Source organism: Catharus ustulatus, chromosome 2 (assembly GCF_009819885.2).
Source record: "Catharus ustulatus isolate bCatUst1 chromosome 2, bCatUst1.pri.v2, whole genome shotgun sequence".
Lineage (NCBI taxonomy): Eukaryota > Metazoa > Chordata > Aves > Passeriformes > Turdidae > Catharus > Catharus ustulatus.
Window position 1 is genome coordinate 35,821,957 of NC_046222.1, and position 23,950 is coordinate 35,845,906.

At 38.9% G+C, this 23,950-nt stretch overlaps 1 protein-coding gene across 16 annotated transcripts in view; it reads left to right on the plus strand.

Annotated features, from left to right (window-relative positions):
- The window catches only part of DLG2 (discs large MAGUK scaffold protein 2), a 1,022,753-nt gene that overhangs the window by 269,040 nt on the left and 729,763 nt on the right, over positions 1-23,950 (plus strand). The window contains exon 1 of one of the 16 annotated variants that reach the window (XM_033052894.2): positions 241-776. The exons of 14 other annotated variants lie outside the window; for them this stretch is intronic. In XM_033052894.2, the coding sequence (XP_032908785.1) occupies positions 657-776 (120 nt within the window). In that variant the 5' untranslated portion in view covers positions 241-656. Of the gene's footprint in view, positions 1-240; positions 777-23,950 lie in introns of those variants that run through there. One more of the 16 variants, XM_033052897.2, reaches the window with a different exon arrangement.

Here is a 23,950-nt window from a genome sequence, read left to right on the forward strand (position 1 = left end):
AGTTCAGGATATTTAGAGCTAGTCCGCTGCATTTTTATTAAATGAGAGGGAAGGAGTAGGTGGGACTTTTTATTTAAAAATAGATTAGCACAGGGAACTGAACTTGCATTTGAGGAAACGTTAATAAGCCAGCCAGCCATTGTCCTTAATCAGAGACTGTATTTGTAAGTAGAACATGTTGAATCTGTCATGATTGATGACGTTGTCTTTGTTAAAAGGGATGCTGCATCTTTAACAAGAGCAGAAAGAAGCAGTGCAGAATCTACAGTAAATTTGAGACTTGGAAGAGACAAACCTTTCTTCATTTTTCTGTGTATAACGTTGGTAAAATATTGAATAGGAAAACATCAAAACCAGGGGGAAATATAAGTAACTCACTGCGTATGTTTTAATTCCTCACCTTTTCCCCCTGGCTGAGTTCCCCCTCCTTTTTCCCCCCTGAATTTAAAATGCTGGAAGGAAAAGCAACTGAGGTCCAAGTTTCAGATGCTGAATTCTCTGCTAATTGAAATTACTGGGCATATTTCTATATATAGTCGCTGAAGAGATATGTAGCTTTCACTCAGTGCCTTCAAGACATGTCTTTTTGTAGTCAGAAAAACAGAGATCAATGCATTTTCAAACTGACAGAGGGAACGGATGCTCCTTAGTAGCACATGCTCGGGATCGTGTGTGTACCGTTTGTGCAGAGCAGAGACGCTGAATACTGGTCCATATGCTCCTTGTTTACTGCAATGTTTTTTGCATGTTACTGTGCACTCCGGACTAATGTGAAGGTAAGAGGGGACGAGACAACAATTTGGCAGGAATGTACATGTAAAACCAGCTGCAGAAAATGTCTACCTTGTGTTGCTGAGTACTTTGGAATTGCTGGCTGAACAGGCATATTATTACAGGTGGTTGTGGAGGCTTTGTTTTATCGTTGTCTGTGTGGCTAAAGCATAGAAGCATGTTTGAATTTTGCAGTTTAGCGACCTTCAGTTTTTAACTGCTTGCAATTCAGGTTCTGGGCTTGTATGGTCTGATAAACATGTTTTGCTATTGTCCAGGTAGGCCAGAGACAAGGTGCCAAAAGCTGTTTGTGCAAGGTTACATAGCTTTATACAGGATAAGAATTCCTATAGTCGGGTCCCCTGTGCATCCTCCCAGGGATGCTGCTTGCATGCTTTCTTGTTGATTACTTGTCTGAAAGCCGGGAGTCTTGCTGCTGCTATCCGGGTTGATTTTTGTGCAGATTTGTTTCTAACTTAAACCAAAATGCATTTAAAAAAAAAAATAATATAAGCAATGTCCTAAGAAATAAAAAAAGAATTATTACTGCAAAATGCTACAGGAAAATGCCAGTTGGCTGCACCGGTCTCACAGTAACTATTAAGCAGTATTTGTCACTAATGTCAACATTTACTTGCTCTGTTAATTAGAGTCAGAACTTCAATATAAGTTGCTGGCTATATTACCTTCTCTGCAAGTAGGACAATATTAGCAGACAGGTTCACTGGCATTGAATCGAACTCTCAGCCAAGCTGTGGGCCAGCTGTGGGAATCCAGTTGCATAATTTAAATGAATTACAGTCCTTAGCCAACGTATTGGGGAGGCACTTCTGGCATTCTGGCTTTTTCAAGTTCAAATGTGTGTGTCTGTCTGGGAAGAAAAGTGCTGGCAAATGACAGATAATAATAGTTAGAACAGTTTTACCTGCAGAAGTAATTGCAAAGGATTTTTTGCTTTCAAATTACCTTAAGCATGCCTCTGAATTAAAGTGAGTTTTCTGTATTTACACTTTGTTTGGCATTAATGGACTTAATATGTTTTTGTTAGGTCAAAATGTTTGTTGTCATTTGGTTTAAGAAGTATTTTGCATTAAAAGTTCACATTCTAAGAGCCTGCTCCTATATTTTTGCTCAAAGTCTGTACTGTTGTTTGCTGTAACAAATTGCTAAGCTTTCACATTTTATTACTTTCTAATCAACTTTTGCAATTATGATCCACTTCTAAGGAGGAATTCTTTAAATCTGCGGATAACAAGCCAAAAAATACAAGTTAAATCCTTTAATGCCATTCTGTGTTCCTAAATACATACATTATCCTTTCTTTATGCTTTCCTAAAATGTTTTTGGCAGGTTAGTAAATTCTATCTGTTTTATATTTCCTGTGATCTATGCAGTAAATTGTCAATATAGAAATAATTTGAGACCAACCATTCTTTGTTGCTCACTTTGTCCCTCAACCTCCAGTACTGTACTGAAGATCTTCTGTAAAAGAGGGGTGGTTGTTGAGATATGATTTCTCAGTTTAAATAAGAATAGGTACAGGGGAAATTTCCTCAAGATACCTTGTCAATAAGTACCTCAGCAACTGTTAGAAGTCTCACAGGTTTAACTTCTGAAATGTCTTTGTTTCCATTCATAGACAAAGTGAGAGGCTTGTATCAGTACAAGTCTGGCAATTGTTTGGACAAGATAGTTTTAATTTCTTGGAACTTCTTCAACTGTTGAGTATTTCTGAAACAAATGTTTATTATACAGTATCTGCTATTTACATGATATTATTCTGAGGATGCTACCTCCAGATGTTTTACTTTCAGCAAACTAATCACTTTCAATGTATACTTTGATCATCTACTTTCCAAGCTCTGCATTAGGCTACAATAATGTAAGAAAACAGCATAAACTTTGCCAACCCCGCCCAGGAACTGCTCAAGGCAGCAGCACCACTTGCACCTTCAGTAATTCCCATTTTCTTTTTCTGACATCGAAGTTTGCTTAATAAATAGGAGTTCATTGAAAAGAACTCCCTATGCCTGGTCATTGTACAATGTGTTTTATAGTGTTTATGAAGAACTCTGCTGCTTTTAACTTGGTTGGCACTAACATAAGCCACAGCTCTATGGGTGGCCAAAAGAAATTAAATATATTATAAAACATCTGTTTTGTGTTTTGCATTTTCCCCCTTTATGGGTGGAAAAATCCTAGTGGTGCTCAAATATTTTAGTCTTTAAGTCATAAGATAGAATAAAACTATAAGTACAGGCTGTAACAGGAAATAGATTTGCTTGACCTGGAAAATGAAAGAGGAAAGCAATTGGGTCCGTTTCTGATGGCAGCTGTATGGTACGGCTTTAGAGAAAGCAGATTTTACAAGTTCAAGGTAGGACTCTCACTTCTTGATTGCCAGTCTGTGTGAGACTGCCCATGTGAACTTGGCTGGTGTGTGCAGACCTATCAAAAGAAAGAGAAGTCTCCTCCACACATTCTTAATCAAAGCTTATTTTTACAGCTGACTTAAGAACAGCACTGACTTTGAACATGTACCTGCCTATGTGGATGCTTATTTCTTCCTGCCTGAGCACTGGGTAAAATAGGCAAAAAGATGTCTGAGAAGTTGTGAGAAAAATATCTTGTCTATCAGAGTTTATCTAGACCTACATTTTTAATTGAAAAAAAAAAAAGCTATTACTTACTTTACTTACTTCTGTCTATTTACCACATAACAGTGTTCTTAAAATTCTACATTTCTACATTTTGGATCGATCTCTTCCTTGTTGTCTCATGTATGCACAATTTTGTACCTCAGTGGTAGAAACCAAAATGAGCAGAGAAGTCAGGGAATTAAAATCTAAAAGCATTGCCTCCAAAATCAGAAGAGTTCTTGTGGAAATGTGCAGCGAGACTGAAAAAGTGAACTCCTACTACATGCAGTAGTTAAATATATTGTTGTATTTTCAGCATGAGTAAATCTTGGTCTAACTATGGTAGGGGGCTGCCTCATGTCAAGTGTTTGTTGTTTTAATTGTGTCCACTGTGTATTGAAAATACTTTATTCATATGCAAGAGATTTTTAGAGGTTGCCATTAAAATCTTTCTGTTCTTGGTTTAGGCAATTTTAAATTTTAAATTCCCTTGGTTTAGGCAATTTTAAATTTTAAATTCCCTTAGTATTAGCAATATTTCTTGTAAAACTATGGCTAACACTGCAAATATTTAGGCTCTATAGTCTGACCTAAGCTTTAAAAACTTTTATGGATTGTGTCTGGCTTTTCTTAAAAGTTTGAAGGCATTTTGCCTTCCCCTGGCCTTGATGAACTCTCTGTGTAGTTCTGACAGATTTTTCTGTGAATCTGGGCTGCTATTTTTGGCTGACGGTTTGAGGGTCTTACTGGAGGCACAGCTGGTGCTTCTGGGAATTTGGGTAGTGGAGCTGAAGTCTTCCATTTGTACTTTAGCACAGAACTAGATCTGAGTGTTGGGCTCTCTCACCTTGAAACATCTCCTCTGCAGCAGTCAGCACTGGCTTTGGGGTCGTCAGAACTTCATGTAAAGAATGTTGTGAATTCAGATCCAGACTATTTGAAGTGCCAAAGGCTTCCCAGGAGGTTCAGAGTTACTTCAGCAGGAGTTTAAGGCTGTCTTCATGTTAATGGGTACACTTGGCACCTCACAGAACTGAGCTCCTGCCTGAACACTGGGTTAACCAAGAGCTTTTTTCCTTATGGCTGCTTACTGTTGGCTACCCATGTTATCTAAAACTATGGGGCTAAAACCTTATGCCTGTGTCAAACCGTGATCTGATTTATGACTGAAGTGTTGACCTATGTGTTGTCACTTTTTTGAGGATCTCAGATGATGGAGAGGACCTGATGGGGTAGGAATGAAGCATGGGCCTGTGGAGGGTGTTGGGAGCTGGAATCCTTTAATCACTTCCCCTTTCTGTGTTCATCCTCTTTTTCCACCTGCATTGCAAAAATAGAAATAATTATTTTAGTAGAAGCTTCCAATTGCAACCTGAGTTAAGGATTAAGAGTAAGGGTAGGGGAATCATAATAAAGAGTAGCAAAATGTTTCACTGCACAAAACTATACGACGTCACAAATGACAACTGAACTTCTGACTTCTGTCTACATTTTTACACACAACTGTAATTCCTCCTCTCTGTCAATTTATATTAATGATATAATAACATAAATAAGTTGTATATATCCCATGTTTTGCCAACTATACCAAGATTTGTTTTGGTCTTCCAAAGGAAAAGAGCTTATAGCTCTTTCAGACTTGGGCCTGTGTTGCCAAAAATATGTCCTGCTGTGCTCTTATGGTATTTTTTGCAAAGGGGGCCTGAAGTGAAAAAGGACTTCAAGCTCTCACAGACTTCCAAACATCATCCTTGGTTTCCTATGCATATTTTCCTCTTTTAAATGTTCAATCATGCACCATCATCTAGCACTTCTCGATGAAGTGAGGAACAGTTCAAAAGCCACAGGAATGGCTTTGATGTAGCATTTTAAAAGGAGTAAGCAGGAAAGATTAGTTTCTCACTTTTCCTAATGTAATTAAGAATTGACTCATGAGCAACTTTTATTTGAGTTTAGTCCTTTTTGTAGTTCTGGTTATGTCTGACAGTCTGACTTTACACATAACTACAAGTGGCAGGTCAAAGTAAAGTTCCTCTGCTACCTGAGGATACCAGGACAAAATGTGGGTTAGTACTAGAAAGCAAACAAATCTGGTGTGGAATTTCCACCCTGAGAGGTTTAAGGACAAGGAAGAGAGTAATACTGTATAGGTTGTGACTATCTAGTTGCAATTCTGTAATATATCTTTTCATCTGCTCATAAAATATTTGTCATAGCTGTAAAATAAGGAAGACCTTGAACTTTCTAAGGGATTTGTGCAACACCTGTGGGATCTAGCCTCAAGAGCTACAGCCAGCAGAGCTGTTTGTATTGTTGTCATTCTTTTGCTAGAAAAGGGTGGAATTTTAGGGAAGTCATAACTCATTGCAAAAAAAGGAATTAGTGATTTCTTGGACTAACGTCTACAGAAGTAGAAAATTCTGACATTATTATGACATTATTATGACATTAACAACACAACATTTCATTCTTTTGGTAGCTTGCAGTACTACCTGTGCTTATGATTCATGGAAAGGTAAAGTTCTCATTTATGGCCCAGTTTTTGCAGTCACACCAGTGACATCAGTAGGAATTCATCAGGAAATTGGAATCCAGTCTCATACTGTTCAAACAATAGTTCTGTCTTCAGTAAGAAGTACATTATTTGAATCTTGAAGATTAATTTTTCCACTTTTAAAATCAAACTTGGGAAGATTTGTAAGCATTTGTAATTCCTAAGCATACACTTTATCGCTCCTCTCAGCTTCAAGTCCTGATTTACAGTAGGTGACCATAACAAGTTATGAATGAAAGAGGTAATTAGACTAGATTAATAACACAGCAGCAGCTCTGGTTTTCTGGATACGACAAGAGTGGGACTATATTTAACCCATAGACTAAGATAATATTCCCTTAAAGGCCATTAAATATGTGTGCATAGGTACAGAGATGCTAAAATGACAACACAGTGTAAGGAATTAAATCTACTACTAAGAATTCTTTATGAACTCTAAGCAAATATGAATATTTTGCTATGGGGTTAAGGGGCACTCATCTAAACTTAGAAGAGTTAGTCACAAAAATAGTGGCTGGAAAGTGTAGAAGAAGCTAGGCACTGATTTTTTAATTCAGACATTTCTGGATAGATAATACAGAGAAAAGTATTTCAGTTCAATTTTGTGTCTCCTATTTTAATGTGGACTCATTAGAGATTATCTAATGAGCTGTTCCTATCAGAGGTATATAATTGACCTTTTTTTAAGAGGAGAATTAGAAAAGATCTAGGACTGCAAAAGTATTTAAATTTATTGGATTTTAAATATGTGCAAGGAACTAGAATATAATACCATGTCTATATGTGACAATTTAATGTTTACATAAAAATGATGAAGAGATAAATCCTCTACCAGTAAAGCACTGCTGATAGATTTACCCTATGTGCTTAAAGATGCCAGTGTTTGTGTGATTTCTATGAGATTGCATGGAAATTAGAACAGAAATCCTGACTGCAGTGCTGCCTACAAAATGTAGCTATTCCAGGCAAAAGTATAAGGGCTGTTTTGTTTTTTGGGAAACTCTGTGACAGGAGACCATTAATCAATGATGGATGGAGTTGACAAGAGCTTACCACAATTAAAGGCTGCCCAGAGATCTCTCCTGGTTGTCTTCTACCTACATTCACTTCCAATTTCATCTGTTTTCCCTGTCCCATTTGTTGGTGCTAAGTTGGAATAAAGATAATGTGTGGTTGAGTGGCAGGTTGTGTTTTCCAGGGTGTCCTCTCTTAATGCTACTGCTACAGGCTGTGTATGCACATTTTGGTCATGCTGTCATGTTCTGGTCCCATGTTTTTGGTATGGGATGAATGCATGAAATGCTTGTATCTGTTTTCAGAAGGTGAAACATCCATTCCTTTCCTTCTTTCATATCCTTGCAGACAGTTGGAGAGAACAGAAAGTGTCTTTTGCAAGTAAAGATGCAAAAGAAGATTTCAAAAGGGAATTGATTATTTTTTTTCCTCTTACGGAGTCACTCAAAAGAAATTAACTCTGGAACACATTCAGCACAGACAGTCTGCATTCCACCTGTGTTTACATGTCAAAATAATGTGATAGCTACAGATTAATGGCTAACACAGAAGTTACAGAATGAAAAAATCCTGTTATTAAAGGCATGGCCATCACTGTTTTCTCAGACAAGGAGGAAGAAGTGGCTGATTTTTCCCTTTGCTACTCCAGACAGATCTAAGTGTTTGAAATAATATAAATTGTCCTGATAACTGAGTAGCTTCCAGACTTTTTCCAGTAAGACAAGTAAACCAAAATCTGAATCCCATAAAGCAAATTTTTTTAAGCCTCATGCTCACCAAAGAAGCAAACTTCTCAAATTTCCAACTGGAATCTGTAGAGAAGTAGTTGGAAAGGCTTTCCTGCCTTTGATAGCACAGAGGTTCATGAAAACTTTTGAAAAGGAAGATGAATTGGAGAAGTAAAATTCAGAAAAGCATTTTTATCTGAGTTGCAGGACAGATGAAGAGAAATACTGTAGATACATCACATGTATTTGCAGATATTTTGGATAGGATTTTAAGCCTGTTTGGATTTGTTTTCAAAATTTCAGTTTTCGTTTGCAAATAACATCAAGTGGCCAATTTTTCAAGTTGGGCAGAACAATCACAGTCACTCTAGTTTATCAGAGCAGACTGTATAGCTAACATGGGCTGTTGGAGGACGGATCCATCTCTTGACACCTGCCCTACCTTTTAGAAAAACATTCTGTTGAATAATTTCTGACAATCAGAACCTCTCACACATTTACAATTCCAGTGGTTAATTAGTCTTTTGGAGGCACGTGTCACACTTCTAATCTGAGTTAGTCTAGTCTCAGATTCCAGCTTTGAGTGCCTTTCAGTTTTTTGCCTCTTAATCTGCTGGATTGAGGAGCTCACTGCCAAGGGTTGTGCCCCTGTCAGTAGCTCTGGGCTACAGTAAAGACATCATCTAATCATCTCTTTGATTAAGTAAATACACTGAGCTCCTGGCATCTCTTACTGCAAGGCATGATTGTCAGAGCTCTCATCTGTCTCATGACCAGTCTTTGAGCTCTCCCTGTTTTCACAGCAGGGATGCTGAGCTGTGCCTGCTGCAGCTGCATGGAGCCTCAGAGCATTGCAGCCCTGTGCTGAAGTAATAAATGTCCTGGCTCCCACAGAAATTACCATGTGCATGTCCATGGTGATGCTGGCTCCTTTAGCCACGTGGCTTCCCTGGGAGTTCATGTCCTGCCCCACAGCCAGCAGCATTGCATCTGCTTTGCGCCAGACCTCTCCGGAAAGTGCCCGTAAGGAAGAGTTGCTTTCTTCCCAGAGTAAGGACTTTATTGCTGTCTGTGTTAAAAATTGCATTGACCTGTATCAGTGACCTGTCTTCAGTACCATTTACCACAATACCTCCTTTCTGTCATTGCTAAAACTGGACAGTAGTAAGTGACTGAATTTTCTCCCAGCCTGGTCAGCATTTGAAAAGCATAAGGCCAGGATCAGTCCCTGAGGATCCCACCAAACACAGGTGATCAGCTCTCCCATTTCTAGTTACATCCTAAATACTTTCAATTAGATACTTTTTAATTCATTTAATGTGTACTATTTTATTTTTTTTAATTAATAAAATGCCATGAAGTGCTGGGTTAAATGAGTTACAGAAGCCTAAGCATATTATACCAATATTTTAACCAGTGCCAGTCAAATTTATAATCTTATCTGAAAAAAGATATTATTATATTTACCTTGAAAGTATCTGTTTTCCATTGATTGAACATTATGTGTATTTCTGTTCTTCATAAGTTATTATCTATTTTACCAGCAGCTCCATGCTAAGTGCTTGGCTAATTAGCCATGACTACCACAGTAGAAGTTCCTAGGAATTAATCTCTTTAAACCTAGACCTTGTTTAATTTCTATTTAGAAATCTATCTCTAGTTAAGTACTAAGAAAAAGTCAGGAAGTCTTGAAGGGTCGGACTTCTCACAAAACAGGGATCTCTCAGTTTAAATGGAAACGGAATAAATCGTGAGAGAAACAAAAATGGTATGGGAGGGATGATTTCTTGTATTCCACCATCTCCAGTGGCTGGAAAGCAGTAAATGTGTTTCTGGGTACTCAATTACCTTTGGTCTCCTTAGTATCCTTAGATTATTATGATATCAGCTAGCAAATGACTGACTGGATATTATATGAAACATGATTTTATTAGAAAGTAAATCATACTGCATAATTCTAGAAAAGGGAAATGTTGAACCTTTGAAAGATGATTTCATTTTTACTAGATGATTTGTGAAGCCAAGAACCTGAATTCTTGCTGAGAAGGCATTGGGAGTGCTGATTAGCACTTTCATATACTCTATGCTGTGTGCTCTGGAAATGTTATTAATTTCTTATGAAAATTTGCTTTTTTAGTGAATCACATGATACATTAATGTATCTCTTGTAGTGCTTGGGCTATTAAAAACAGTGACACGAAGGTCACATGCTTGTTTCTAACCACATATGTAACCAAAAAATGAATATAAGGCATTTTGCTTCTAAAGCAAGAAATCTATCTGAAGAGCTCAGGTGGCATCCAACTCACTTAGCTTCAGACATAACCAATGTAAACATCTATATCTAGTGATTTCAGGCTCCCTTTAGTGTCAGTAGAGAGGAATTGTCTCTTTTAAGGCATGATTCATATGACCCAGTTTAAATATCTACATGAGGATGAGATTAATTGTGTCCTGAAAGTGCCAGTTTCTCTCCATTTGCCAGAAAAAGCTTAGGTGACTAGCTGAGATGTAGGTCTCTCTCTTACAGACATTTCCATCTGGTAAAATTAATCCTGTCCTTCCAAGCAGGAAAGACGGGATTTTTAATGCTGGTCAGGCATCTTTTTCTCTCCTTTTCTTTTGCATGTAACAGAAGGAATACATAAAACTGTGGGGAGGAGGAACAAGCTGTTGTGAAGGGTCAGCCAAGATGCCCTGGAGACGAGGCAAGAGCAAGAGCTTGTGGGGCTGTGAGATCATCCAATTTGTTTTCCTTTGTTTTTGTCTTGGTTCTTGCTTCTAAATTACTTAATTAATATATAAAAAATAAGCAGTGAGCAATTGTACTGAGCTGTTTGCAGCTTGTTTTTCTCTTGCCCAGCTGGTAGATAGGCCCATTACTTAAATGGTGTCCAATTTTAATTGCATTAAAATTATGAGAGAAAAAGTTAAGGGCTGCATACTTAGGTCTGGTTCTTTTCTGAGCTCTGTGCAGCTTTCACTGTAGGCAGGTGCTGCAAGGTCATAAAAAAAGAGCAAGAAAGAGAGAGAGAAAGAACTCATATTAAGTTTCTTAGATTAAGGCACAGTGTCTTCATTTGAGCTTGGTCCTTATCAGTCAGTAAATCTAGATAAATGAGAACAAGGAGGAATGGTTTTAAATTAAAACAAGAGAGATTTATATCAGATAGGAAGAAATTCCTTACTCAGAGGGTAGTGAGGCACTGGCACAGGTTGTTCAAAGAAGCTGTGGATGCCCCATTCTGGGAAGTGTTCAAGAAAGTTTGGACAGGGCTTTGAGCAACCTGGTCTAGTGGAAGGTGTCCCTGCCCATGGCAGGGGTTTGGAATCAGATACTCTTTAAGCGAGTCTCCAATCCAAGCTGTTCTATGATTCTGTGAGAAGCCAGTTCAGCTCACCTGAGGTTAGACACACACAGCCGCCCACCTGAACAGCTGACTGAATGATAAACCTCAAATGGACCCAGAGTATGGGATCATCTCAGGTGTACACTTGGGCAGGAAGAAGAAGGCTGAACGTGAGCATAGAAGTGTAGGTATGACTCTGAAAAACCTGAACTGCTTCCAGGGATTCACCAAAAACTGTCGATATTAGTAACAGAGTCCCTAATGCATATTAGGGGGATATTTACTGAGTAATATTTTACAAATATTTATACAGTACATCCACAATAAGTTTGCTATGTCTCTATAATACATGGGAAATTAGCAAGGAATTTAATTGTCAGGAACTCTTTGAGATAATTACCAAGTTTTTAAAAGTTACAAGCTGGTTACCAGGGAATCTGTGAAGATCTAATCACTCTTAGCTGTCTGACCAAAAGAGGTGACTTGATCCTGAGAATTTCCCAGGTAGATCTAAATGGTGATGTGATTTTTCAAAAGAGGTCAAATTCCACAAAAGATTGAATGGTTAAGTGAATATTTATTTATTTCATTATTATTCACACCAAAAATGTAATACTTCTCAACCTAAAAACGAGCTTGGATTGAATTGTAACCTGTAGCTTGTTGCTATGTAATTGATTTTAACAGAATTAAAGTAAGGGAGAATGTTTGCTGTCTTCTCTTTTCATTGTGTTTAATACAGAAAAATGTTCTAAAGATTTCTTGACAGGCTAATAAATCATGAATATATGGGTTGTCTCCCATCAGGATGTAGTTTCATACAGGATGACGAAAAAAGATAAAAAAGATTCCTTTTTTTTTTTTAAATCCATGGTGTGTTGGAATACATCAACTCTAATGGGAAAGGTGGGGGGGGGTGGGGAAGAAATTAAAGAAGAGAAAAAAGAAAAACTTTCTCCAATGATCAGTCAGGAAGAGATGTTGTGGGGCTATCCCTAGGTGATCATTCACTTCTGGGTGTCTTCTCCAATGTGTAAGGTGTTCCTGAATACCTTTTCCAAAGTAATTTCACAGTTTCTTCAGAATTTTCTCCATTTCTTCCATTGGGTTTTGTGCTGTTTTGCCAACAGAGCTGGCAGGAGCACTTGTCAATCACGGCTGATAAACTTGGCACATAGATCTTGTGAGGAAACAATGGCTGTCTAAAAGATGAGTTTTTGCTGTTATCACCTGCTAAACTTGGTTGAATCCCTAGCACAGGATTTAGGTACTAAATAAAATTTAGGGACCAAGGAGGGGGAATAAGGGTGAGTGAAAGGAAGAGCAATTCAAACGGTGGAAAACAAGGGCTAGAGGTAGTGCCACAGCAACTGAGTGGGTGAGGTCTGTCAATAGGAGCAGCTTGCTCCCAACAAGATTGCACATGAAGGGCATCTAAAGGAAAGCCCATTTTAAGATTAAGGCAGTGTGCAACCAATAAAGGGTGTGTGGGAGGAGAAGAAAAGAGAAAGCAGTGTTTTTTCCAACTGAATGGCTACACAGGCTGTTTTACCCTCAGTGGGCAAAGCCCTTTGTCATTGATCTTGCAATTGGCTGGACAGAATACCCCCTCAACCCCTCGTCTTATCCCCAAATACCCAGCAAAAGTATCTCTTCTCTCTCCTTGCTACCTGTCAACAGCAGTAAGCACCTCTAGGTTTTCCTACTTTGTTCTAGTCTTACTCATTGCAGTTTTATTATGCCTAAATTGCATCTGCCGTGGTTCTGTCTCCTCACACACTTAAAATCTCTCCACTACTGACATTTAATGCTAGTTTCTGGCCTTGCATCAAACTTATCTATGTATCACTACTTTTCAACATGGTTCTTGTGTCTCTGATCCCTGCAGTGATATTTTTTTCATTGAAATGCTGTCTGTTTCTCTTGCAGTGCACATCTTTTAGTGGGTACCTTGAGACATGACTCAAAAAAATTGCTAGCCTTACTGTTTCAAATCTTCCAGATCTTCTTCCAATTTTTGCTTCCTTCTTTTCCTTTCTGTGCCTCTCAGAAGTTCACTGCTCTATCCCCTGAGAATTTGCATTTGTGCAGTGAGTTAAAGGCAATGCAATATCAGAACAATGTTATGTCAATGATATATAAGCACATTTTGTTTAGAAGCAAAGGATAGCAGAAAAGCCCAGAAAATTATAGGGCCTGATTTTGACCCTACACAAATTGCAGTGTGATTTCCACCACTACAGTTGTGTCCTCACTGTGTTTGTCTCCATTCTGCCCTTCCAGTCTGGTTTAGGGACCACTGTTGTCCTTGCTCATCATTCCAGACAGTTGTGTCACTGCCTTCTATTTCCCTTCGCCTTTTGCAACTCAGTCCCAGCCTAAGTCTCTTTTACTCAAATATCTCATCATCTGAAACCACTGTCCTGTGTTTTTCATAGAATCTTCCCTATATTCAGCAATTTCTCCTCTCAAATAGCTAATCTACTTTGCTGTTCAACTCTTCTTGTTCATCAGGGAATACCTTATTTTGCCCTGTTTAATTCCTTCTTCCAAGGAGAAAAAAAAATTACTTTGTTATCCTCCTTTCTTTCCCAGATTATACCAATTCCTGTTTAGATAAAAAACAAATAAAAAAGAAGTATTTTCCCCCCTTCTGTAATTACTTGTTAGGTCTAAAATGTTATCAGCCTAGAGCAACAACAAACCTATTGTACCTCTCTCGAATTCATCAGCTTTTTGTTTATGTGAAGGTCACTAGTGAGTAGAGGCAAAAAAGCTTTCAGGATGAGAGATTTTAAAGATTGAGGCTGTTTCCTTTAGGAAATGCATTATTTAAGAGGCCACAGTGTTAAACATTGTGAAGAAGATAAATTTCTGCCTGTCTCAAGATTCTTCTACACATTCCACCAAAGGGGCACTTAGGGAAGCTGAAAGGCACTCTCGTAAGTCTGATGAAAGGATATATGACTGAAAGTATCACTGGAATCTGGTGTCAAAACACCATGGATGCTGAGAGTTTGGAAGGACTTTTAAAGCAGAAAAAAACCTGAAAAAGTGACAAATGTACAGGTTCAAAAGTAGAAATTAGATAAGTTATTCTATAGTTACAATTTCACACTCCTTACTTTTCTCTACATAGCCAACGAGTAAAATGATTTATGGCAATTTTGTATTTAATGTATTAATAATAATTAGGAAGAAAAAGAAAAAAACAACCAACCTTATAAACACAGTGCTGAAATTTTGTCCCTCAATAAAGACCTTATGAATTGAAGGTTTGGAACAGATCTCTCTCCATTTTTGTGAGGGAATTTATAGTGCCTGATATATTTGACCAAGGTTTATCTTTCTGTTTCTCCTGTTTAAATATCTGGCAGAGAGCATCTAAGATTTACTTACCTACCATAACCAGAACTCATTGAAAACACATTCCAAACCATTAGATTGGATGTTAAGAAAGATTTCTTCACTGAAAGCATGGTCAGGAATTGCAACAGACTGCCCAGGGAAGTGGTGGAGTTCACTGTCCCGGGAAATGTTCAGGAAGCATGGGGACATGGTGCTTACAGACATGATTTATTGATGGACCTGGCAGTGCTGGGATAATGCTTGGACTCGATGACACTTGATGCCTCTTCCAACCTTAATGATTTTATGATTCCAAGAAAAATATACTAACAGTAGGAGTACAAAAAACATGAATTATGTGTAAGTGGTGGTGTAAATTACTTCAGAGTACAGGCAGGCCAAAGGTGCATCGAATATTCACCGTCTGCCTCTGAAGAACTAACTGCAAGTGTATTAAAAAGAAAAAAGAAAATCCAAAGACAGGCAAGTTTCTACCTGCAAAAGCAGAATTTGCCTTAGGAAAAAACAGTTCTTCTTGTGATGATTATTGAAACAGTACAATCTGAGTGGTGTTGAGAAATCATTTTATGTTTCCTTGTTGCTGACAGTCAGATTTGGCTCAGGCTATTGTGCAGTACTTGTTCTCTTAGATGTTTTCAAGTGGTGTTAAATTGTGAGATAGCAATTAGTATGTTCTGAAGGCAGTACATTGCACATGGCTTTAGTACACATTTTCACACCTGGTCTTCTATTGTGAATTATTCTGGAAACCTAAATGTAAGGAAGACAGGGAGACCTGCATTTGTCTCCTTCTCTCCATGTGGAATATTTTCTTGCTGAGGTTTCAGAGAACCATGCTTCTCTCACATTCTCTGTGAGGACAATAATAAACTAAGTTCAAAATTAATAGTTCCATTTCAGTTACTTAAGTAAAGATTTTTCCTGCATTCTCCAAGGCTTGGGGACAGAGGTTTGGTTACTTTGTCCAGTACTGTTTGACCACTGATCATGCTGGTCACACAACATTTTAGAATACAATAAGATAAATAAATTATGTGGAAGACATTAAAAGTCAACACCAAAAACTTAGGAATATGGAGGACAAAAAAACCCAAACCAGACAAACCTACTTTCTTTTATCATACAGTTCCGTGTAACGACTTAAGATAAAAAAGCCCTCTCCAAGACATGTACTTTTGTGGCTTCAAAACTTTCATGGTGGAAGTAGTAAATTAAAAGCATTTAAACCATGAAAGTGCAAAAAAAAAAAAAAATTCTCTGTAAAAATAGCAACATTAAATGGTTTGACATTCCATATAAAAAAATAATACTTGTAAAAATTATCTTCTCTCACTCTCCCAAATCTTCCAAAGGTTTGCCAAAATGTTGCATGTCAGCATAAACTTTTAAAACTCTGTGAGTGTGGCATTGGTCATGCACACACTTCCATGCATACTTCAGAAGAGCCCAAAATGTTGAAATGGGAACCATAACACCTCTGCTGATATTTCAACTCAATTGCTGCTCTACCATTAAGTCAGGTTACTTTGACTTAATCTTCTACACTGAGAAAATGTCTCTCCAAAGAAGGAGAAGGAGGGCTATTATGATCCTGTAGTCTTCAAATGAATTGCCTTTGGTGTTAAACTAACATAGAGGGTGGTAGCTGTAATTTATGTAATGTTTCTATTAACAGAAAAGAATGTTAGGACCTGTCAGGCAGTTTTGAGAATAAGAGAAAACAGAAGTTCTTCACAGGGGGCTTACATGTTTTTGTAGGTCTTACATTACCTTTCCTGGACTTTTTCTGCCCGCAAGGTCTGTGTCCTTACACAGCCCAACAGCAATTACTACTTTTTTTTCCTGTAGTGATCTACTCCCAGAATATTTTCTATCACCTTTTATCAGCAAAAACACAGCTAGCTGTGGTAGCTAAATGGTATCTAAACAGAAAAAAATATGTTGTGTCAAAATGAAACCCAAATGGTGAATACTGACAACAGCTGTGAGCCTTTTCAGTTGGAGACTTTTTTCTGGATGCAGAATCCATGCACCCAGATGGTTGAGATGGGCTATGAAAATGGATAATGTACTTGCTACAAGAAATGACAGCAGTGGAAAATGCTCAATTTGGAAGAAGGAGAAACAACCTCGATGGAGTGCAAGGCCTCAGTCTATTATTGTGAATGAACTACACAGATCAGCTCTAGAAAATGCTGATAGTAATTGTCTGTGGAGAGAGATAAAGATCTCTGCTAACCCATTTGGTAGATTAACACCAATAGAAATAAGGTTGGATACCCCTAACAAAAAGAGCTTCGTTTTTATTCAATGGCAAGAATGCCAGTTGTTCCTCAAGTCTGAATCCTAGGTCATTATAATTTTATGAAGAAGTGTTCATGAAATTAAAATAAGCTCTTCACAGAGAATTCAAGATGCACTGTTCCTGTAGGTAAGGAAAGAAACATTAACAATAATTTACTGTAGGATTAGATCATCTTTCAGTGATTACTTGGGGGAAATCTTTACCTTCTCTCTCTTTTTCATACCACATAAAAATGCCACAGATGCTACAGAGCTCTCAAGACTGTTTTCCCCCAGCTTTAAGAAGTTTCTCTTGCAAGAAAGCTTTTGTAGAAGAGCACTGAGTGACCACTGTACCCCATCAAGTCTGTGGTTATTAATTCACCAGGCTCATTCAGCACTTTGAGTAGCCTAGGAACAAGAAGACAGAAATATAAATGTAATCTGCTCCATTGCCTTGCTGCTCTTTGGTTTCAGTTCCTAGTCCATACCTGCTATAAAATTGGCACAAGTCTTTATATATGTAATTTGCAGTACTTTTCATTAATTCTGTTTCATACTATTTTGCCTGCTCCATTAGATAGAACAAATTACTGATTTAAGCCATGAGCATTACTGTAACATCCTTTCTTTTTTTTTATTTGCATTGTAATTATTATATCATCAGCTATAGACATATAGTGCTTCACATAATTAATTTCACATGTGACTGTAATACAAACAGGAAAAATGAACACAGCTACATGCTGTATTCAGAACTGCAACTTCTCAGCAGAGGGGATTTGTTCAAGTTCTTTTTCTTCCAAATGTGAGTGATTTCATGGTTTATTCATGATGGTTATCCATGCAAACATGCCTAATTGTTATGGAGAGTGTGTGTAATTCTGCATTGCTAATCCAGAAAACAGGAGCAGTGAGGATTTATAAACAAAGTTGACTCAGTGGGAATGATAACTTCTAACCCAAGCAAGCTGTTGCTTTGATACGTTCTGAATCACAGCTGCTCACTTCAGTGGTGCAAATCCATTTCCCACTGCTTCTTGCTCCCGTTAACCTGCTGAACCACCATGGCTAAATGAGAGCACGGGGACATCTCTGCCCCATTTTGCACATTGTCAACAGAATTGTTTCCCATGTTAAATTCCCACTGAAAATAAGATGGGACCTGGGTATCGCTGAGGCATAAATGGAAGGGTGTGGGATTTGCTCTGGTATTGCACTGAAGATCTGAGGCAGCCAGCAGAACATTTATTGATGAGGTTGAGTCTCAGAGGCCTGAGCTAGGGACAGAAAGTGATTTTCTCCTTTGCAAATGAAGCACATCTGCTCTGGAGTCACTGAATAAATAATATGGTGGTACCACGACAACCTTTTTGCAGTCACTTCTCATAAGACTATTTTTTGACCTTTACAAAACCACAGTTTCTTGCTTCTTAAAAATAAAAATATCTCAGTGATTTCCTCCCCATTTAAGTTTCTATTACATTTTGAAGCTTACTTTTAAAGGTTTACATCATAATTCATAGAAGATGTTTTAGCTGGATAAGTAAATCGATGGTGATAACCATCAGTAGCACATAACAGGATTAGGAATGATGAATAATATTAGTACCACAATTCTTACATGATTTTGCTTGTGTACCTAGTATTTATGCTAGATTGAATCTTCCTTAGAATAATTACACTACATTTATAAGGTAAGCAATGTTTTAAATAGTCTATTGTTTAAATTGGTAGCTGTAGGGTAGGCTGAAAGACAGCTCCATTCAACTAATTGCTGCTATGATCCAGACCTTACAATTGATACTAGGTTTGGTTTTCTTTTGCAGCCCTTTAAAGCTCTGATTTTCCTTGTGAGAGACTGTAAAGAAGGAAAAAGAATGTTTTTGTCTGAACAGTATCATCCAGAGAATAAAAGAAGAGAATCTTTTACATGCAGTGCTGGTGTTTTAAATAAGAAGTTTACACATGCATTGAAGTACCTGTCTTAATGAACTTAGGGCAACTCAACAACGACAGAGTTGTCTGTATTTCTGTATTAAAGCTGATTCAATCTAAATTACTAACTTAACTCTCTGATGGTCTTTTTTACTACATTTCTTCCAGAAGTGTTTCAAACTTTAAAACTTTCAGCATTGCTAGAAATGGCAGCATTTTTTACTCAGCAGCTCAGTCTACCACTGCATATACTTGTATTTTGTATGCATACACTTGTATGTCATGCAGTCCTTGTATTTCACACAACCATGTCCTGGGCTGCATCCAGAGCAGTGTGGCCAGCAGGTCTCTGCTTTTTGAGACCCCACCTGTAGTGCTACCTGCAGCTCTGGAGCCCTGAATATGAGGACATGAACGTGTTAGAGTGTTTCCAGGGGAGTCCACAGAGGTGGTCAGAGGGCTGGAGCAGCTCTCCTATGAAGACAGGCTTAGAGAGCTGGAGTTCTTCAGCTTGGAGAAGACTTCTTGGGGACCTTAGAGTGCCTTGAGGGGCTATGAGAGAACTGGAAAGGGATTTCTGACAAGGACATGTAGTGCAAGGACAAAGGAGAAAGGCTCCAAACTGAAAGAGCATGAGTTTAGATTAGACGTTGGAAGGAATTCTTCGGTTTAAGAGTGGAGGGAAAGGGGGCACTGCACAGGCTGCCCAGAGAAGCTGTGGCTGCCCCATCCCTGTAAGTGCTGTTCAAGGACAGGTTGGATGGGGCTCTGAGCAACTTGATCTAATGAGCGGCATCCCTGCCCACGGAAGAGGGATTGGAACTAGAAAACCTTTAAGGTCCCTTCCAGCCCAGAGAATGGATAACACTGGGTTTCTTTTTTAATTTGTACTTTTCTAAAGGGAGATTGAACTAATAATGTTTGTTATAAAATCTCAGGGTAAACAGAATGTTTCCTTCTTTGAACCAAGACCTGTCACAAAAAGGTTCTCCCTCTCTGCCTATCAGTAAGAGGAGTTTGTGGACTCCCACAGTTAAGGCCTTTAAATGGAATTCAGGCATCACACTTCAGTGGAATGGTATATGGGTGCCTGCAGCTGCTGTTTACTCCTTTTGTATTTGTTTGTTTATGTTCTTGTGAAAAGATGGAGCATCAGTTTACACTATGCACCATGTGGCAAAAAGGAAGCTCCTAAATGGTGTCTGAAAAATAATTTTGGAAAACAGTATCCATGGGGAAGAAAAGTTACAGGGTATATGTTTTGTTTTCTTCTGCCTGTAATGTTTTGCTGATACTATGGATGAAATCCGAGATGTGCTTTGCTTATTAGGATCTGCTGATGAAAAATGTCCAGGTTCAGGTCTGTGCAAATGATTCGCTGTGTCTTTTGTAAGAAGTAGATGCTTATCCCTGTGTTGTTTTGCCTTGCAAGTGATTTAGCATGTTACATCCTGAAAAAGGGAACAGGAGATGGTATCTTTCCACAAAGATAACTTCTGTAAGGATAGCTAATGCTTTTTCAGGCACTTTGTCCTCCAATGAGATTGTGAAACAGAGGAACTAGCAATTGAATTCCCAGCTAAGGGTTAGTCATCTTCCCTCATTTGTGCTGTCTCTGGATGTGAAGTTTTAGCACTCTGTAAATAGCTTTGGTTCCCGTTCTGCTGCAAGTGCTGCTATTATTGCTAATATTCTAATCACTATGTTACTAATATTGCTTCAATATTATGTTTTAGTACTTTTAAATACTCAACCTTCTGGAAAGAAAACCCAGACATACGCTATAATAACTTTGATCATTCAGCTAAGGTCACTCTAGCTTTAATGAAAATCTGCATTTTAGTTATCTTAAGTAATGTAGCTCCTGATAGCTTGTCATTAATAAGATTTTAGGATTCCTCCTGTATTAGTACACATGTGAATGCAAATAATGTACTTCAACAACTTTAATTTGGTTTCAGAACCAGTTCTACAGCAATACACTGAAATGTAAACTTCAGAACAGATGCACACGATTTATGCAGAAGGGATACTTATGGAAGAAGTTCTTGTGGGTGGACCATGGATGGACACCAAGTGCCCATCAAGCCCCTTTATCCCTCCCCTCATCAACTGGACAGGGGAGAGTGCACATGATGCATGGCTCTTTGGTTGAGATAAGGGCAGAGAGAGATCTCTCACCAGTTATTGTCATGGGCAAAATAGACTTAACTTGGGAAAATCAGTTTAATTTATTACCAAAGATAGCAGAGTAGGATGATGGGAAATAAAATCAAAACCTAAAACACCTCCTTCCCACCCATCACTCCTTCCTGGGCTCAACTTCACTCCTGATTTCTCTACCTTCTCCCACCCAGCAGGGCAAGGAGATGGGGAGTGGGAACTGTGGTCAGTTCATCACACTTTATCTTTGCTTCTCCTTCCTCCTCAGGGGAAAGATTCTTCACACTCTTCCCCTCCTCCAGCATGGGGTCCCTCCCACAGGAGATAGTCCTCAACAAACTTCTCCAATGGGGTTATTTCCCTTGGGCTGCACTTCATGTACTGCTCTGGTGTGGATCTTTTCCACAGGGTGCAGTCCTTCATGAACAGACTGTTCCAGCTTGGGCTCTTCTCTCCATGGGACCACAGATCCTGCCAGGAGCCTTCTCCAGCGTCGGCTTCCCCAGAGTCACAGCCTTCTTCAGGCATTCCCTGGCTGGGATCCTACCGGGGCTGCAGGGAAATCTCAGTTCAGTGCCTGCAGCACCTCCTGCCCCTCCTGCACTGACCTTGGGGTCTGCAGAGTTTGTCTTACATGTCCTCACTACTATTTCTGGCTGCTATTGTGGTTTTTCCCCCTTCTTAAATATATTATCCCAGAGGCTCTGCCACGATCACTAATGAGTCCCTGCTGGCTAGCAGTGTCTCTCTTGGGCATGGGAGAAGCTTCTGACAGCTTCTCATAGAAGACACCCTCACAGCCTTCCACTAAAAAAAATTTGTCCCACAAAGCCAATGCAGCTCTTCAGTGGAAAAAGGTGGAAGACATTTGGACTCCATGGTGTCTGGTTTTTATAGTAGTGTGTGTATAGGAGCTGCATGGGAGCTAAGCTGCTAGAGTGATTTCTTCTTGACTGGAAGTATTACTTACATTCAGGATTTGTCATGGCTTTGGAGATGAGTCTCTTGCTGTACTGAGGAAAAAAAGAAATTAGAAAAGACACAGCAACAAGCTGCTAGAGGAAAAGTGAAGGTGTAACCCTCTGGGGATGTATATCATGGAGGGACAGTCCAGCTGGCATCACTGACTGAGTGCCCTGCTGCACATAGAGTTGCACTATCCTTGAAACAGTTCTTATATGGCTGCAGTTTTCACCCAAATGTTTAAGGAAAATTAGTTTTGGCTTGCCTTTTTTGGGTCTGAGTAAAACTCTGCAGCCTGTGTAGTGGAGTTGGGAGAGACAGCATTCTACTTCAACCTAAATTGAACCTAGTGAGTTTATTTGATCTGGTTTCGATTTGTTGGTTTCTTTGGGTTGATTTATTTTTTTCCCAGAGAAAAGTACTCCAGAAATGAGAAACAATTTTTTTTTTCTATGTGATTTTCACATAGCATTTGTGGGTCACAAGACATGTTTTAGGGTGGTGTAGTTTCACCCCAGTTGGGAACCAAGCACCAGACAGCTGCTTGCTCATTCCTCCACCAGCAGGATCAGAGAGACAACTGGGAGGGTAAAGGCTGGAAAACTTATGGATTGAGATAAAGAAGTTTATTAGGGAAAGCAAAAGCTGCACACAGAAGCAAAGCAAAACAAGAAATTAATTCACCTTCCCATGGCCAGCCAGGTGTTCTGCCACCTCCAAGAGAGCAGGGCTCCATCATGTATAACACTAACTTGGGAAGACAAAACTCCACTCCAAATGCCCCCCCACCACCTCCTCCTTCTTCCTGCTTTATGTACTGAACATGATGTCTTATGGTTCCTTTGGTCAGTTGGGGTTACCTGTCCTGGCTGGGTCTCCTCCCAACCTCCCCAGCACACCCAGTTTCCTTCCCAATGTGGCAGCACAGAAAGTAGAAAAGGCCTTGGCTCTGTGCAAGACCTGCTCAGCAATAACAAAAACATCTATGTATTATTAGCCCTGTCTTCAGCACAAATCCAAAACACAGCTCCATTCTAGCCACTATAAAAACAACTAATTCTACACCAGCCTTTAACCAGGATGTAAGAAATGTAGAGACTGGATGTTTATCATCACATCTGAACCCCACCCGCACACAAATAAATGACAAAAAGAATTATCAGAGATATCTCCATGGTAAAAATAGCTTCTTGCTTTTCTTCCACAGACACAAAATCTGTTGAATGAAATTAAACAAATCAAGTGAATTAATATCAGCCTTATTAATGACATCACCCAGTTATGCTGGTCCTGTATACAATTTTTTATTTTTATAGAAGTCTTGCTTTGCAAGTTTCTTTTGCATCATGAAAGTTGAATTCTGCTGCTGGGTTCACAGCATGGATTTCAGAAAGTAGACAAACCCAAAGGGTATTTTTTCCTTCTTGGAGTCATCAAGGGGGAATCCACAGCATGCTCCCACTCTTTAAACTGCATACATGCCAAAGTTCTCCTTTCTTCCACCTACACTGAAGCTGGTGCCACAGGATTAAACCTTCCCAGTGATTTGTCTCCACTAATTCAAACAACCGCAGCCAAAACCTGGGAACAGCTTTTCTGCTGTGTTGTTTCCCTTTGTACCTGCAAACAACAATCATGAAAAGAGGAATAGTGCTCATCAGTCATGCAGGGAAAGCTTCCTTCCTCCCCGGTAATGAGGGGTTAATTCAAACTTTTTTCTTTTCTTTTTAATCTTCAGAAGTGTTGTTGTGAGCATTTTATTATTACCACTGTTGTCGCAGTCAAAGGTCACAGATTAGACAATTGAACTATGTCTGCTCATCTTGTGTAATCTTGGGCACACACGTTGAACAAAACTCATAGCAAGGGCATCCACAGGGACTCTGGGTGTGGGATTTAACTTCAGAGAAGTCATTGATTTCTCTGCTTTGCAAGCAAGTTTTCTACAGCCTTGGGAGTCTGTCTCCCAACAGATAACCAAATAGCCATGTTCAGGAGAAAATGCAAGCCCTGATGTTACTGGGAACAGCAAGAAAGTCTTCATCTGGCAGCACATGATTACAATACAAGATACATGAACAGACAACACTAGATTAAAAAATTATGGAAGATATTGGTGATTTTTCTGGAAGGCAGACATTACCTTCAATGAAAAGGTAAGGGAGGTGAGAGAATTGC